Source organism: Mus pahari, chromosome 9 (assembly GCF_900095145.1).
Source record: "Mus pahari chromosome 9, PAHARI_EIJ_v1.1, whole genome shotgun sequence".
NCBI classification, from domain to species: Eukaryota; Metazoa; Chordata; class Mammalia; order Rodentia; family Muridae; genus Mus; species Mus pahari.
Genome location: NC_034598.1, coordinates 85,927,682 through 85,945,622, shown reverse-complemented (window position 1 = coordinate 85,945,622; position 17,941 = coordinate 85,927,682). Strand labels below are relative to the sequence as shown.

At 42.4% G+C, this 17,941-nt stretch overlaps 1 protein-coding gene across 4 annotated transcripts in view; it reads right to left on the bottom strand.

Annotated features, from left to right (window-relative positions):
- Positions 1–6,051: 6,051 nt before the first annotated feature.
- The window catches only part of Ano4 (anoctamin 4), a 289,902-nt gene continuing 278,012 nt past the window's right edge, over positions 6,052–17,941 (bottom strand). For 2 of the 4 annotated variants that reach the window (XM_029542512.1, XM_029542513.1), the window contains 4 exons: positions 14,239–14,358; positions 11,882–11,987; positions 9,210–9,405; positions 6,052–6,937 (listed from right to left, as the gene is read on the bottom strand). In XM_029542512.1, the coding sequence (XP_029398372.1) occupies positions 9,214–9,405; positions 11,882–11,987; positions 14,239–14,358 (418 nt within the window). In that variant the 3' untranslated portion in view covers positions 6,052–6,937; positions 9,210–9,213. The remainder of the gene's footprint in view (positions 6,938–9,209; positions 9,406–11,881; positions 11,988–14,238; positions 14,359–17,941) is intronic. The other 2 variants (XM_021204624.1, XM_021204627.1) reach the window with 1 other exon arrangement.

The following is a 17,941-nucleotide window of genomic DNA, read 5'->3' as shown; positions in this document are numbered from 1 at the left end:
TACAGGATAGCCATGCTGTAATCAACAGATCCAAAGAAGCCAAACAAGGGGGGCCTAGGGGAGGATGATTGAATCTTTCTCAGAAGGGGAAACAAAACAGATACTGGAGGTCGATGGAAGGGGGGAACTGAGTGGAAGAGGGGATGGGAAAGGGAGCAGGGTGGAAAGGGGTGTCATATGTAGAGAGAACAGGGGAGAGAGTAGGGAGATTGGCAGTGGGGGGCAATCTCTAGGACTTGCTAGAGACTTGGGATGGGAGGAGGCCCCAGAGCATCTACAGGGGCAACTCTAGCTGAGACTCCTAGCTGTGGGAGATATGGATCCTGAAGTGGCTACTTCCTGTAGCATGACTCTCAGTGGAGGGATAAGGACAACAACCCACCAATAAAACTTTGTAACCAAAATGTGTCCTGACTACAAGATGTGTAGGGACAAAGACAGAGTAGAGACTGAGGTAATGGCCAACCAGTGACTGTCCCAAATTGAAACTCATCCCGTGGGTAAGAACCAACCCCTGACACTATTAATGATACTCTATTATGCTTGCAGACAGGAACCTAGCATAACTGTCCTCTGAGAGGCTCCACCCAGCAGCCAATGGAAAGAGGTGCAGAGACTCACACTCAAACAGTAGTTGGAGCTCAGGGACCCGAAGAGGACAGGGACTCTATAGGAAGACCAAAAGAGTCAACTTACCTGTAACCTAGAGGTCTTCCAGAGACTGAACCACCAACCAAAGAGCAAGTATGGGCTGGATCTAGGCCCCCTGCACATATGTAGCAGATGAGCAGCTTGGTCTTCATGTGGGTTCCCCAAGAACTGGAGCAGGGACTGTGCCTGAGGACCCCATTCCCCTAAATGGGCCTCAGTGGAAGGGGATGCACTTAGTCCTGCAGTTACTTGTGTGTGTGTGTGTGTGTGTGTGTGTGTGTGTGCGTGCGTGTAAGGGAGAATGACACCCATGGGGGCTCCCCTTTCTCAAAAGTAAAGAGGAATGTGGAATGGGAGTATGTGTGAGGGGGTTCTGGGAGGTGAGGAAGGGCTGATATTGGGTTGTAAAGTGAATAAAAAACCCACTGGGGAGTGGGGGAAGACAAGAGATAATTTAAAGTTGTGGTATTCCTCCTGTTTTTTTACATATTGAAATACATATTCATAGGAGGCTGAGTTAAAACATATTACCATAAGCAGAAGTATAAAGTAAATAGATGCAGTTATTTTAAGAGTTATTTTAAAGACCTCACAAAAGACCTTAAAGACTGTAGAAGCTCCACAGTTGGTTAGGCAATGGAGAGGTGAAGGTGTTTCTTGACCTGTATCATGTGCAGGCTCACCAATGATGCACTAAGTCCAGAATGATACATGGGGGAAAAGTGTCTGAGTGGGGTAGACTGTGCAATAGGAGACATGGAGGAACCATGGAACAGTGGACAAGACTTAATTGGCTGATGTACTCATTTGGGTTTTATCGTAATGGCACTGAATCAACAAATCATGAAAAAAATGTTTCCATTTCTTTTGTGTAAGATATCTAGAAGCCAGACATGGTGGGGCATCCCTGAAATCCTAGCACTCAGTAGGCAGAGATAGGAGAATCAGGAGTTCAAGGGTATCCTCAGCTACATAATGATTTCAATACTGTTCTAGGCTACGTGAAGCCCTGTCTCAAAAACAAACAAACAAAAAAGAAAGCTATTAAGTGTTTATCAAGTATGTACACACACAATATAAAGGTTTCCATTTTTAGTCAATGAAGAATTTCTGCAATTTTCAAAGACCTAACCCCCTTCATAGTGATTAAAAAAACTTTTTTGCTTGAAATATCTCTGTCTCTGAATGACCTTAACAACTGGGATTTTAATGATAAATATAACGTTGAAATGGGACAATTATTTTGCTATTACCAACCAAACATCTGATAGAGAACTAATGCCCAAAATATATAAAGAACTCAAACTAGATATCAAAAAAAAAAAAAACCCAAATAATCTAATTAAAAATAGAACATAGATTTAAACAGAGAATTCTCAGTAGAGGAAACTCAAATGGCTAAGAAACACTTAAAAAAAGGTTCAACATCCATCAGGGAAATGCAGATCAAAGATACTTTGAGATTCCATCTTACACCTGATAGAATGGCTCATCAACACAAATGACAGCTTATGCTGGTGAGAATGTGGAACAAGAGGAAAACTTCTCCATTGCTGGTGAGAGGGCAAACTTGTTCAGCCACTATGGAAATCAGTGTGGAAATTCCTCAGGAAGATGGGAATGGATCTATCTCAAGTCCCAGCTATACCACACTTGAACATATATCCAAAGGATGTGTCAATCTACCACAGACACTTGTTCAACTTTGTTCATTGCTGCTTAATTTATAATAGTCAGAAATTGGAAGCAACCTAGATGTTTCTCAACAGAAGAATGGATAAAGAAAAATGTGGTCCGTTTACACAGTGGAGTACTACTCAGCTCTTTAAAAAATAAGATTGTGAAATTTGTAGGCAAAAAGATGGAATTAGAAGAGTCATCCTCACTAAGGCAAAAGGATGGACAACCCAGAGACTGCCCCATCCAGGGGTCCATCCCATAATCAGCCACCAAACGCAGACTCTATTGCATATCCCAGCAAGAACTTGCTGAAAGGACACTGATATAGCTATCTCTATAGCTATGCCAGTGCCTGGCAAATATAGAAGTGGATGCCCACAGTCATCTATAGATAGAACACAGAGACCCCAATGGAGGAGCTAGAGAAAGTACCCAAGGAACTGAAGGGGTCTGCAACCCTATAGGTAGAATAACAATATGAACTAATCAGTACCCCTAGAGCTCGTGTCTCTAGCTGCATATGTAGCAGAAGATGGTGTATTCAGCCACTATTGGGAAGAGAGGCCCCTTGGTCTTGCAAACTTTATATGCCCCATAGAGGGGAACGCCAGGGACAAGAAGTGGGAGTGAGTGGGTAGGGGAGCAGGGTGGGGGGAGGGTATAGGGGTCATTCGGGATAGCATTTGAAATGTAAATGAAGAAAATATCTAATAAGATAATTAAAGAAGAGTCATCCTCAGTGAGGTATCCCAGACCCAGAAAGATAAATATGGTATGTACTTGCTTATATTATATTCACTAATATTTAATGGACATTAGTCATTAAAGAAATGATAACCAAGCTATAATCTGTAGACTCAGAGTGGTTAGACATAGAAGAAAGGACTAAGGTGACACATAGATATCCCTAGGGGATAAATAGAACAGAAGGGGAAAAATAGAATAGATTTTGTGGGTGGACCAGAGCTGGGTGTAGTGGTGATAGTGTGTGGGAGGATATGGGAGGACATGTGGGAAGGGGGAGGGGAGAAGGGACTGGGGGAAGGAATGAGGGGAGAGGTATCTAGGACTGAAGACTATTTGAGGGGCAGTATGAACACCTAGTGCAGTGGAAACTTCCTATAAGATATGGAAGTGATCCTAATGATGTCTCCAAATAATAAGGAAGATGGAACCCCCTGCTAGTCATCTGTCACCAAATGAAGCATTCAGTGCTTGAACTGGGTCTCATTCAATTGAGTTGTTTGCCCAAACGGCCACACAGAAATCCCTCTAACCCTAGACTGTTGCCTAGACTATGGGTTGCTCTCTACAAACTGACAGTAAGGCCCCAGTGCTGAAGACAGCACCCACACAACTCATTGAACATGGAGAGATTGAGCTGGCGCCTATATAGAACCTTTACCCACCACCACCATGTTCTAGTGTTTATGGCATAGAAAGGTACTCTGCAGGCTACCAAAAGAGAAACGTTAACACTAACGCAACCACAAAACCTTTGATTTACAATCTGTCCTGCCTATATGCTAGGGCAATGGTGGCATAAATCTTATAGAAGTAACCAGTTTATGTCTGATCGAACTTAAGGTTCATTGAGCAAGATGGAACTGATACTTGATACTCATCCAGAATCTAGATAGCTCAGAGACCTAGAGTAAAACTAAGTACTACTGGTCTAAAAAAAGAAAAGAATAAGATGATTCCTAATAATATAATGCTATACTTTATTCAATCATCATCAGAGAGGCTTCATTTTTCAGCAGATGAGAATAAATACAGAGACCCATAGCAAGACATTATGCAGAGAGTGAGAGATGGAGAGAGAGAGAGAGAGAGAGAGAGAGAGCGCAAGAGAGACAGAGACAGACAGAAAGAGACGGACAGAGAGAGAGGGAGAGACAGAGAGAAAGACAGAGAGAGACAGAGACAGAGAGACAGACAGCTCTAAGCATGACGTCGCCATCAAATCTCTCTCCTTGGGGACCAGAGAACCCTGTGAAAGGGAAGGCAGAAAGAACCGGGGAAGCAGAGGGCACAGAGAACACCAGGAGATAAGGTTCTTTAAACCAATTGAGCAAAGCTCATGTGAACTCACGGAGACTGAAACAGCATGCACAGGTCCTACAGGGGTCTGCAGCACGCACAGGTCCTACAGGGGTCTGCAGCATGCACAGGTCCTACATGGGTCTATGAAGATTAATATTTCACTACCCAGACGGTCTGATCAGAGAGAGCTCCAGACAGCCTAAGAAATGGTTGAAATTCTTGTCTATCCAAAGCCCCCAATGACCATCTGTTTCTAACTCAGTCTAGGAGAGTCCAGGTCTACCCTTTTCTGGATGCGATGATGGAGGGCACTTTTACCTCTAAGTTGACAACACACACATGAGCACACACTCAGAAGCAGCTATGGAAAGTGGTGGCTGTAGTTTCAATGTGTCCCCCAAATGTTCACACACTGAAAGCCTGTGTCTGGTGTTAGTTTTGATACCATGATGCCTGGGAACTAGTGAAGTATATTAGGTTAATGATAAAGATGAATGTAATTCTTGCAGACTTAGGGATCTGTGATACCAGACTGTTTCCAGAAATAAGTGAGCCTGATTCCTGAATTTCTTTGACATCTTCTCTTGCCAGGTTGTCTGTCTTTCTGCACACAGCTGCTTCCCTTTTTGCTGTTCTACCATCCTGCCACAAATGGTGGCTTCCCCAACAGTGGCCAAACACTTGGGGGGGCTGCCACTCAAGCTTGAAATTTCAACCTTTAAAAACTGTGGTCTACCTGATATTGCGGCCTCTTGTGAGGCTATGCCAGTGCCTGGCAAACACCGAAGTGGATGCTCACAGCCAGCTATTGGATGGAACACAGGGTCCTCAATGGAGGAGCTAGAGAAAGTACCCAAGGAACTGAAGGGGGCTGCAACCCTGTAGGTGGAACAACAATATGAACTAACCAGTACCCCCTGACTTTGTGTCTCTAGCTGCATATGTAGCAGAAGATGGCCTAATCGGCCATCACTGGGAAGAGAGGCCCCTTGGTCNTGCAAACTTTATATGACCCAGCACAAGGGAAGGCCTGGGCCAAGTAGTGGGAGTGGGTGGGTAGGGGAGCGCAGGCGGGGGGGGGGGTATGGGGAACTTTCGGGATAGCATTTGAAATGTAAATAAAGAAAATAAAGAAAACAAAACAAAACAAAACTGTGGTCTAAATAAAACTCTTTCCTTTATAGAGTGTCCAGCCTTAGGAGGCATTTTTTTTTTTTTTTTTTTTTTTTTTTTTTTACAGAAACACGGAATAGTACAATATGGGCATATAAATTTGATCATAGTAATCATTTCATGCTAAGCATATGATAATATAAAATGGTGTACGCCTCTAATACATGCAAGGAAAATGAATTTGAAAGATTCTGCATCTCTGGAAATAGAGTAATAATTAAACCATATTTCCTGCCCCACCAACTCCCCAGGCAGGTGACTTTTCTTCAGAATTAGTATGCTATTTTAACACACAGGGACATAAAAGCATTCTAAGTATCGATGATTAAATTTCCTGTTCCCCCTACGTATGGTGCCAGTAGTATTTTCAAACTCTTCCTGTTGATTTTTAAGCAATTTGCTCTGTGCCCTAAGAAGACACTATGGAAGCTAAATGTAAAGGAGGAACAGGGAGGAAAAGCACCCTTAGGGAGAGGGAATTTGCCAGTGATATAGTAGGAGTGAGGAAGCTTGCATTAGAAATCACACCATGTTAACCCTTTTATTCCAGGAGAAAAATACAACAGAAGTTCAGAAGAGCCAGCTGAAAATATTCCATGTGCATAAATTTATTTTAAACTCTATTGTATCACATTATACAAGCAATTAAACATGGCTTCATGTTGGTGAAATGTGAAAATTCATCATTCATGTCAGTACTGTTTTTTTGTTTTGTTTTTTGTTTTTTGGCTATTTACAAGTAAGGAATTCCTATGTACTTTATATACCTCTGCATTTGTATGTACATATGTAGGAATACATGTCTATACATATGTACACACAGAAATACATCTATGGCCATACACATAGCTATAGATATGTCTGTCATATAGAATAATCTCTTCAGAAAGATCTAAACTTAAAAAGAAAGAAAAAGTTGTAAACAGGGTCTTCTCTGTGTCATTTGGTGATGTAGAACAGGACAGGATGACATTCTAGGAATGTGTCCAGGTGTCCAAATACCCTTTTTAAGCCCAGTGTCTGTAAAATTCACATGGGATAGAATGCAAAAAAGGTAGCAAACAGGCTAAAAAAACCAGGCCCAGTATACAAGTCTCCCCTTGGTTTTAAAAACTTGAGAATGTAACTGCCCATAACGTGCATGCTTGCTCGGTCAAGAATGGTCTATGGATAGATAGCAATTGTGTGCTGGACTGCAGCGTGATTTCACGACAGCGGGACTCCACTTCAGTCGGCCATCTCCTCGCTGCCGCCCTGTCTGCGGCTGCGCGGTGGTGTCGGCAGCATGCACTGCGCGTGCGCTGCTGATCATTCACTTTAATGTGCTTTTGCACTGCCGGAAGAAGTAAACAAAATCCAGGTCTTTCGCCTGAAAATCAACTGTCACCTGGAAAGATAAAAGACACCAGGATTGTACATGCTTAGACCACCTCTACGCCACAGTGCACCCTAGCTCGAGAACTTATCATATGTCAAAGGCATTCAAAGAACCAGGAACTCCAAAAGAAGTAAAGGAAGGGAAAACATTATGTCTGCTTTATGACGTGTGAATCAGAAAGACAATCTAAAGTATTATGAATCCTGCGGGTTCTTGTGGGATTAGAGGCAGACAACATGCTTTCCAATATAAATGAGAGGTAGGCAGAAAGCATCTTGTGGTGGTGAAGGCAAAAGACGACTCCACGATGAGTCACTTGCCTTGCAGCCCAGCCTGTAGGACAATTACATGCACCTGTGCCTTGGTTTATGGCCACTGGAACTTTCATGGGCAATTCTCCATGGTGATGTCCTTTGCCCTCTACACCCAAAGCTATTGGATACACTCAGTCTTTCTTCCATAGAAGGCCCAGTGAGGTGACCAGAATGAGTCAGGGGCTAGGAGGTAGAACGCACACTAGACACCCAGAAAGTGAAAACCACAATGTCTCACTCCCCTGCATTGCTCTCCCTCCCCTTTTTTACTTTCCCACACATAGAAACCAAGTCCAGCTGGGCAGTGGTGGCACACGCCTTTAATCCCAGCACTTGGGAGGCAGAGGCAGGTGGATTTCTGAGTTCAAGGCCATCCTGGTCTACAGAGTGAGTTCCAGGACAGCCAGGGCTACACAGAGTCTTGAAAAACCAAGAAGAAAGAAAGAAAGAAAGAAAGAAAGAAAGAAAGAAAGAAAGAAAGAAAGAAAGAAAGAAAGAAAGAAAGAAAGAAAAGAAAGAAACCAAGTCCATGTACCAGACCATATGCAGAGAGAATGTGAAAGGCAGATACGGAATCCAGCTGGGCACACCACGGTGCTTAACAGTAAGACACAGGCTGGAGAACATTCTACAGTGTGTTAGTGCTTGGTAAATGCCACAAGGGCATTTCCTCATTTGAGCTGATTATCAGCTCTGCTCAACAGGTAGACCTACTCAAGTTCGTAATTTTCCCACAGGCACAGCCAGAGAGCAGGCATTGGAAATGGCAGAATTATTTCATTTGTTAGAGCCTAAGTCTTGGGTGGGAGTTCAGGTGTTGATTCCTACAGGATTGAGTTCTATCTTATTTCCCCCATAATCAGCCTCCTGTCGAAGTCGTAATAACCTTCCCAGCTGTCAACATGCATCGAGGCTGATGCAATTTTACCATCAACAATATGCATCTCTGCAGATACTGTTACAATTAGCCAACAGGGAGTTCCTTTTCTCTGTATCTCATTTTTCCTCTGGAGGCAGAATTTGGGGGGGAAAAAAAGCCTCAAAGTTTTTGCTCAAATAATGAAGAAAATGTTAAGGAACACGAAAGGCCAAAGGACTCTCCACCTGCCATAATATTAATCTCATGGACTATGAGAACAGAGAGTTCATATAAGTAACACATTATAGAGGAAATGAAGGCCCAGAGAAGCTAGGTGACTAGTCTGACATCATACAACTGGCAACTCACTAGGAAGACTCAGAACTTTTTCTGTTGGCCAGGATGTGTGGTGGCTCTGTTGAGTTTTCATGCATCGCATAAAGCTTCACTCTATCTGACTTTTATTAATTAAATGTACACTTATTAGGTTCTACAGGCCTTACACTAACTAGTTGGAAGAATTAGAATTTTAATTCATACAGATTTCCCTAGTGAGCTTGCTACTGTGTTGAGAAAGCCTGATGGATAGCTTTTGAGGACCATTGATGGAACAGTATAAAGCGGTATTTATCTCTTAGCACATTGCCAATGGTAGGGACCAGAGGTGTTAAGTCTGAATGGGTTGAGAGGTCTGGGAAACCTTATCAGAAGATGTGGTGTGATACAAAAAGCCAGCTGGAAAGATGTGAGTGTGTGATAGAGGCATGCCGGCTACTGGGGAGGGGAGATGCAGACTCTGACCAAGAGGAAGGGGATACTTGTGCTGGGGATAGGAGAACAACCTGGCTGGAGCAGAAAGAAGAGGAAGGTGTATCTTACCTAGGCAAACATATAAAGACCCTGCCTCCAGGCCAGAATCTGGCAGGGAAGGAGAAGGTAGCCAGTCCATGTGGGAGGAAGGATTGAATTGCAGTGATTAGCTGGTTTTGGAAGCATGTAAGTAGCTTATTTTGACCCCTGTTAGCAAACACTCTCTGCTCTATTTCTGGGTGTTCGAAGTCACACCTGACCTGGGTGTGGCTTCCCCTTGGGCACAGTGGTTACCTACCTTGTCATGGCCACTCGTTGTGATGTGCTTTTCCATTCTTCTTCCTCTCCTTCCGTTCTTTCTGGAGGCGCTCCAGCTCAGCCTCATACATCATCTCCTGGATCAAATACTTCTCTCTCCTCATCCGGTCCCTTAGATCTTTTGGGAGGTCTGGTATCAGATAGGAAATGAGGTGCTTTATACAAAACACGAGGTGCTAAAAACACAACAGAGAAACACAGCAGAATCAGAAGGAGGGGTTGGGACCTGGGATGTGGGGGGAGTGGGAAGAGGCTAGGGGAGACACTCACTGAAAGGGCAAAGGGTAGGTGAGAACAGAACTTGGTTTGGTGGTACCGACTAGAGAGGAGGACCAGGGGCTGAGGGACTGCTGAGGAGAGATGCTCAAAGCAAAGAAGACCAGGAAAACGGAAACCCAGGAGCAAATCCTGGCTCAGCAGCTTTCATTGCTTAGAAGCCAACCTGAGCATAGGCCACTTAACTCCTCAGGGTCTTAAACCAGTCATGCTATAAAGATTAGTTTGAAGACTCTATGTAGATTGCTAAGTGTTTGCAAAACCCAGTAAGAGTCACCCAAGGACCTGGGGGTAATGGTCATTTGGAAAAGAAAGGTTCTCTCTTTGGGAAAGTGCCACATATTTGTTACCTGAAATGTGAATGGCTGGAACTCTAGAGTCACGGTCACTTTGGTCTGTCTATGTCCAGACGACTGGTGAATTACCAGATGACAGTGAGATTAAGAGTCTTTATAATTCTAAACTACTTTAATCGCTATAAAGCTGTGCTGAAGGATAGCGATAAGGGTTCTCCATTTATTTAAAATGAACTCAGTGACACACAGCCTGCACAAAATTCTGCCAGTCAAGAGGTTTTTCTGTATCTTTCTAGTGCTTTAAATAGTTAACAACAATATACAGAAAGGGTATGGAAAGTTCTAAATGGAAAGCCACTCAGTAGTTTAATGCTACCCTTATTTTTTTAATGTATGGTATGCATGCATGTGTGTGCATGTGTGTATATCCACATATGTGTTTGTAGATGTGCTTGTTAGTGTGTATGCATGTGGAGGCTGCCGGTCTCTGCATGTTGGGAGTCTTTCTCCATCATATTTCATCTTAGATTTGTTTGACAGGTCTCTCATTGAGACTGGAGCTTACCGTTTGGGCCAGAGTGACTGGTCAGTTAACTCCTGGTACCCATCTGTCTTCACTTCTTCTTGTGCTGCCATTACAGGCATGTCCCACCTCTCCTTATTTTTACATTGGTACTGAGCATCCAAATGCAAGTTTTCATATTTGCCTGCAAGCTCTTTACCCATTGAACCAACTTGAAAGTACCCTTTCTTATTTAGTTTGAAAAAAAAATGCAAGACCAGGCTAGGTTAAGCATATCTCTTTCTTATTTATTTATAGACATGGTCTCCTGGGCTCAGAAATCTCTATGTTGACTGGGCTGACCTAAAACTCAGAAATCTCCCTGTATCTGCACCATTAGTGTTGGGATTAAAGGCCTGCACTACCATACATGGGAAAAATTTCTTCTTTAAAGAGGGACTGCAGATGGCTCACTGTGTTAAAGATCCTTACCACCCATCCCCCAGACTGACAAACTGAATTCCATCCCCCAGAAGGTGAAAGGAAAGAACTGACTGCAGTAAGAAGTCGCCCCCCCCCCCCCGGAGGCTATACATTCACATTGACATTGGTATACATGTGCACACACACATGAAGAAACAGTTATTGTAAAGATGTCTAAACATAGGGACTTAGCCATTAATTAGTTTATTTCCAGAGCATAAGAGCTTAATATCATCTTCCCTTGGCTGTCTGGATTGATGGGGCAAAGCGATGACAGAGTTATCTCAAAGTTTTAAGACACTTCTAGTCCAAAAAGAGGCATCTCTGGTTTGTACAAATCTGGCTCCAATATATGTGACAAGAGATGGAGTTGACTTTATAAGTGGAGTTATAGTGATACAAAATTTCCTAAAAGCCCCAAAGAAAATAGCTGATATGTTTTAACCAAAACAGATTGCCTTTCCTAAGCCTCTTTGACTCTTTAGGTAATGCCACAGTGATGCACACAGAGGCAACAGGTGGAGCATCAAACTCAATGTCTTCCAGATCATCTGGGAACACCTCCTGCACCATCTTTTTTTTTTTAAATAGATATTTTCTTTATTTACATTTCAAATGCTATCCCGAAAGTTCCCTATACCCTCCCCCTGCCCTGCTCCCCTACCCACCCACTCCCACTTCTTGGTCCTGGCGATCCCCTGTACTGGGGCATATAAAGTTTGCAAGACCTAGGGGCCTCTCTTCCCAGTGATGGCCGCTCCTGCACCATCTTAGAGCAAGGACATCACAAACAATTTCTCAGCACCTCTGGAAGCAGGGATGGGAAAACCGCATCTCTTAAAGATTCTGAATCATGGTCCTAGAATATTAAATGTAGGGCCTAGGATTCCTACTTGGTTACTAAGAGAACTTGAAACACCCAGAAAACTTGAATGTTCCAATTAAGGAAAAAGATGAAAGCGAGGCTACATTATATGGCCATGCTACTTTAGAAAGTCAGTGCTGGCGCTGGAAGTCTCTGTCACACTTTTACGTGTTACTCCAAGTGACTTCATTATACCAAAGGAAATAAAGGAACTGTTTGAGAAAACTCACCTCAAACACAATGATAAAAGCCAGTCGAGCTGCGAGGACATGCCAGAACTGCAGTGTGTAGCCATAGGGTGCCAAAGAGTGAGGAGGGTCACGGTAGTCTCGATATCTAGAAACACATGAGAAGGTTGTATCCCTACCCTGGTTCTCCAGGTCCTCAAGTCTCTTCTATCTTCACCACGAAGTCTTTATACACACGTTGAACAAATGTTGAAGGAAAACAACCCCTTTCTCTAAGCTAGACATCTGTCACTTTGTTTGTCCAGTATTTTTTTTTTCCTTTTGGTAAAATAATCTCTCTTCTCTTCCGGGAATCACCATCCACCAGTGGTTGGGTAGGAATTACCTCTCACTCAACCTCAGCTCAAAAGATTCTGAAGATTCACTGCCCCCCTCCTGGCCTTCCCCTCACACAATCCCTCTCTCTTGGCTCAGCCATTAAAGGATCACAACCTTTGGGCTCACAACCAAAAATATACTTTTATAATTTTAAATAACAAAAAAGGTTTTAGAAGTAAGCCTTTTTTTAATCTTTTTTTTTTTTTTCAGATAGGTTGGCCTCGAACTCATGGTGTAACCAAAGATGACTTGTACATCTGACTCTTCTACCTCTACCTTTAGAGTGCTGGCATTCAGGTCTATGTCACCCTACCTAGTTTTTGTGTTGCTGGAGACTGAACCCAGGGTTTCATTTATGCACAAGTACTCCAACATCTGTCCTATGTCCCCAGTCTAGTAAATGGGCTTTTAAATTAAAATTATACTCATCATTTGACAAATAAAAATCCCAGTTCCAGGCCTAAGTTACCCTTTATGGAGCTATTACCCAAGGAGGTCCCATAGATCCTCAAACATGACCAGCTACTATCAATGCTCTCGGTTACCCTCCAGGAACCTTATAGTAAGACCCTATTGCTAAAGGCACCAAATACTTGAGTCATAGAACACGGATTCAGCAAGCTGGTCCTGACTCCATCCCAACAAAGCTGAGAGGTGCTATGTACACTGCTGGAAGAGTGAACTGATTATCACTCTTATCCAGCTGTGAACTCTTTGAGCTACACCAATATCTGACCTGGTAAGACATGTTCACTGGTACAATAATGATATAAAGTCATGGGAGTAACTAGCCAGTTTCTAATTGGATTTAAGGCCTGATACACAAGCTGAAATCCATACTGGCTCTGTTATATGGCCAAGAACATGTGGCTAGATAGGTCATAGCCCCTCGGGGAGAACCTACTACCTTGGGGACTAAGTGGGGATAGTATTAAGCTGATACCTATAGATTAGTGCATTTCTGAGCCCAGATAAAAGAAATTTCTCATTTTTAAAAATCATCTTGCAGTCAATGGTGATTAACCCAGAGACTGACAATTAGTGACGACTCAGAGAATAAGATACTGTAGATTGCTTGATCCATCTTAAATGGGACATTTATATTATTCCCCTCCTCCCAAAGCTCAGGGATTACTGTGGACCAGGGTGAAAAGACTCTGAATGTCAGAGATAGTGAGTAACTCTAAGGAAACAAGTTTTCTGGACAGAGCAAGGCCATTGTACAAATGAATTCACAGTGACTGTGACAGACCTATGGAAGCTCAAACCAGACAAAATATTAGCGTGGATAGGGAAAGTGAGCGTGAAGTCCGGCCCTTGAGTGAGAAGCTATTGGCAATGGAAGGACAGTTGGTTTTCTTTAAGGATGTGGCTCTATTGGAACATGGTCCACCATGCTCCAGTGGAACGCCACATATCCAAGAGTACATGGGCATATACATTGGACTTGATGAGCTAACAATTTTATAAAAGGACACAAAATTGGGTGAGGAGAGAAATGGGGATGAAGAGGGGAGGGGATGAATGAGATCAAATTATATTGTATGACATTCTCAAAAAAATAGCTAATACAAATTGAAACATCAGCAGGTGATGTTTAACACCCTCAGGACTGAGAAACACTGCTTTATTTTTGTGTTATTTAATTTTTATTCAAAAATTAACCAAATGAGACATAATCTATATTGTTCTTCTAACATGTTCCATGAAGGTTTTAATTGCCTTTATTCTTTCTGAAGCATGTTTTTCTTGGGCAGGGAATGTAAATTATATTCACCTTTGGTTTGCTAGAACTTCATTTGTACACCAATTGTGTATATAACCCAACAAAAATTTTAATATATTTTTCTGCCCAAACACTGGACATTTTTTCTTTTACTGGAAACATAAGTTTTATACTGCATATTTTGATTATGAGAACCACTGCTTTAAACAAACTCAGCCAGAAGGCCTGTCAGCAAAAGATTCCCATGCTAGAGCCACTTGAACTTAGCAGAAAGCATGGTGAGGCTCACACTCACCTGCAGTACTTCAGAGGGGTTCCTGAGAACTCACTGCCATCAGACTCTGGCTCAGACCGATTTTCAAAGTCAGAAATTCGGAACACAGACAAGCTGGCATTCACATAGCCAACCATGCACCTGGAAGAGATGCAGATTGTATAATTACAATAGCACCCATCCCCTTTACCTCTCTGCCACTAATGCCTTTACAATTAGCAACTCCTTCCACAGCGATGCTATGCCCAGCTGTGTCATAGACTTCCCTGCCTCTGCTTGGGTTCCCTTTTTCTTTGGAACCCCTTCTCCTTTGTTTGGAAGTGTAAATATGACTTATCTTTAGTGATCAACCAACACACCACCTATTCCGAGAAGATTTCCTCACCCAGAGTCAGCGTGACTCACCCACTTCTGTCTGAAGTGCCACTGCATTTAGATCAGGAATCTCCTTGAGCTTGTACTTGTGTTGGCCGCATACATATGTCTTTTCCCTTGAACTGCAGGATTGTGGGAGTGGAGTGGATGCCTTACGTTTTTATTTTAGGATCTAGTGGTTTTACACACTCACAAAATCTGGAAACATGGAATTTAGTTGACTTGATGGGAGGAAAATGACATGTCAGAGATTCTGTTGATCTTCCTGATGGGATGAGGAGAGAGAGTGTCATCCTAACTCCCAATCTGTCAGTTTCCTTCCTTCTTCTTATACTTTTTAGAGCATAAAATAAGGGGTTTCATGACAACATTTTCAGATGATTGTTCTTTGTTCATATTTACTTTATATTCTTTACTTTTAATTCTTTAATTAAAATAATTTACTCACTATTACTAATGTAATAATAGTCTGTGCGTGAGAGAGAATGTGGGAGGGGGAAGAGAAAATGACGCGTGTGTGTGTGTGTGTGTGTGTGTGTGTGTGTGCGTGTGTGTGCGCGCGCGTGTGTGTGTGTGTGTGTGTGTGTGTGTGTGTGTCATGGGACACATGCTGTGGTGGATCTGAGGAGGTCAGAGGACATCTTTGTGGAGTCAGTTCCCTCTGTCCATATTTACATGGATTTGGGGAGGGGTTGTTGAACTCAAGTTGCAAAGCTTTTGTAGCAAATTCCTTTGCCTTCTGAGTCATCTCACCGGCCCCAACATATGTAATTCTTTCAGTGAAAAGAAATTTCAGCATATATTATTCAGGGATTAAATGACACCAGGTAGGTAAAACATATAGTCCTATATTTAGCCAAATGCAAGACAACCGTGAGTGGTGGTTACTCGTATTACGTACACTGTGCCTTCTGCAGGTCAATACATATTGTGGAATGAATAAAACATGGTCCTCAGAGCATCTTCATTATCACATCTGATGTGATCTTAAGCTACTAAATCTTAAGCCAAAATGATGACACAAGCGATTTCCAAAGCATATGGCTTCTTCATATCATGCCCAGGATTAACCACTTGTCCTCATCATGGCCTTTACAAAGATGAGCTGAGCTTGAAGAACCATTTGCCCAGACACTTGAGGGTTAAACACATAGTCAGCAGGGATGCAACATTCCCCACTCCTCCCTACTTCTCCTTGAAATGGTAGTCTAGAGGATGACTGGATGAACTGTCTAGATCAGGGCATGCAGACATACTAATAGCTGTTGCAGAGAGAGCTGGTGTTTTGACACACAGAATTTAGTCATCATCTTAGTTGCTGAGCAGTGGTCTGGGAACAGGCAAAAGCCAGGCCCAGTACTGACATAGAATATTCATAGCTCTGCCTGTACTCTTCTCTCACAAACCAACTCCAAAGCTTTATGGAGATTCAAGCCATTGTCTTCTGGTTTTGTTTAAAATGTCCATTGACAAAAATCTAAAATTCTAATACAATACCTGTCTTATCAGTCATCCTTTATGCAAAGAAGTAAAAAAGAAGATAAATCTGTGAACCAATTTACTAAGCATATTCATGAAATGCCAGGCACAAACCCATGTTGGAAATATGTCTTCAGTGGCTGGTTACTCATACATACATATAATTAAATGTGGATCTAGTATACAAGCATATTGTCATCTTCTTTCTATAACAACTCAATTGTCATAGGAGAAGGGCCACTAATACTGAACTGTTTCCCTGATTCTTTTTACAATGGTAAGATCCCATCACTGCCATATTAGAAAGTTGAGTCTGCTATAAATTTAGAGAATTGGGATTTCATACTTTGGTTTAGCCACAGTGCAGCCAGTGATGTCTGTCCATCTACTCTGTACATCTGTCACAGTTGGAGGACCAGAAAGGGCAGGCTGATGTTGTGCCTACCACTCGGTTTGCTGGGATATGCTCTGCATACCCACTACCATTTTGAGAGAGAGAGAGAGAGAGAGAGAGAGAGAGAGAGACTGACTCTTGCATCTTGCATGTGTGTTTATCCTGATGATAAGAAAAAAATGAGAGGAATGATCCCCAAAAGAGTAGCAGACAAAGAAAGCTCTCTTATAATTAGGAAGGAAGTTTCCCTAAGNGTGATGTCTGTCCATCTACTCTGTACATCTGTCACAGTTGGAGGACCAGAAAGGGCAGGCTGATGTTGTGCCTACCACTCGGTTTGCTGGGATATCAGACAGATGATAGAGAGGAAGGTGAGAGAGAGAGAGAGAGAGAGAGAGAGAGAGAGAGAGAGAGAGAGAGAGAAGATAGATGAAGCTATCCTGATGATAAGAAAAAAATGAGAGGAATGATCCCCAAAAGAGTAGCAGACAAAGAAAGCTCTCTTATAATTAGGAAGGAAGTTTCCCTAAGGGACGAGTAGATGCTTCTGAAAGCATTTCCAAGTAAGGAGACTTGCATCAGGACACAGACTTTTCTCAAGTAAAGCTGAAAACATCTCATGCCTCTAAAAGTGAGATTTCTCCTTTGAAAACATTGGTTACTTATTGTTTTTAAGTCCTTAATGTACAAGATGGGGACATCATTGATCATTGTCACCAGGATTTGAAGGAAGCACAGAACCAGAAGTTGACTTTCAGGTTTGTTGATTGCAGATCAAACTTGCTGCTGAGTGCCTTTGAATCAGCTATAAAGTTTGCCTTTGAGGTTTTAGGTATTGTGACATTAGCAGCTTGGGAATCGAAATCAAAGGTTGAGAGATGCCAGGGGAAATAAGACTGGGTTTATGCACTTAAAGACAAATGTGTTTTATGGATAAAGTGTCTCAGGCTAATAGTTGAGTACAGAAGTGATTATAGGATTTATACAGATATATTCTCTATTATTTATTAAGTAAGATATGCTTGTGATTAACTCTATGAATGCACAGAGTCCTTGATCAGGGCTCTAACCCTTTATGACATCACCATTTCTGTAGAAAAGCAGCTTTGATTTAGTAATTACCAAAGGCATCTGAGTTTATGTGTATGTCACATGGTAATTCCAAGGCCAAGAGCATTCTGCATCCGTAGCATGATCCTGAATCATAATGCCTGCCCAAAGTTCTCCAAGTTCCTTTCTAAGGACCTGATGTAAGGATATCCCCCAAAGGAGGTGGCCTCACCCCAGAAGAAGAGGTGGATCATTCGCCAAACAATGAGCAGTAAGCTGCAGCTACAGAAGATGAGGAAGAACCCACAAAGGGGAAAGATGAAACCCTCAGAAGATTTTTTTGTGCATGCAATGTGTAGAAAGTGTTGCGTTAAGCCATTTCTTTTCTTTGCAGACTGAGCTAGAACGGACTTCTTTTTTTTTTTT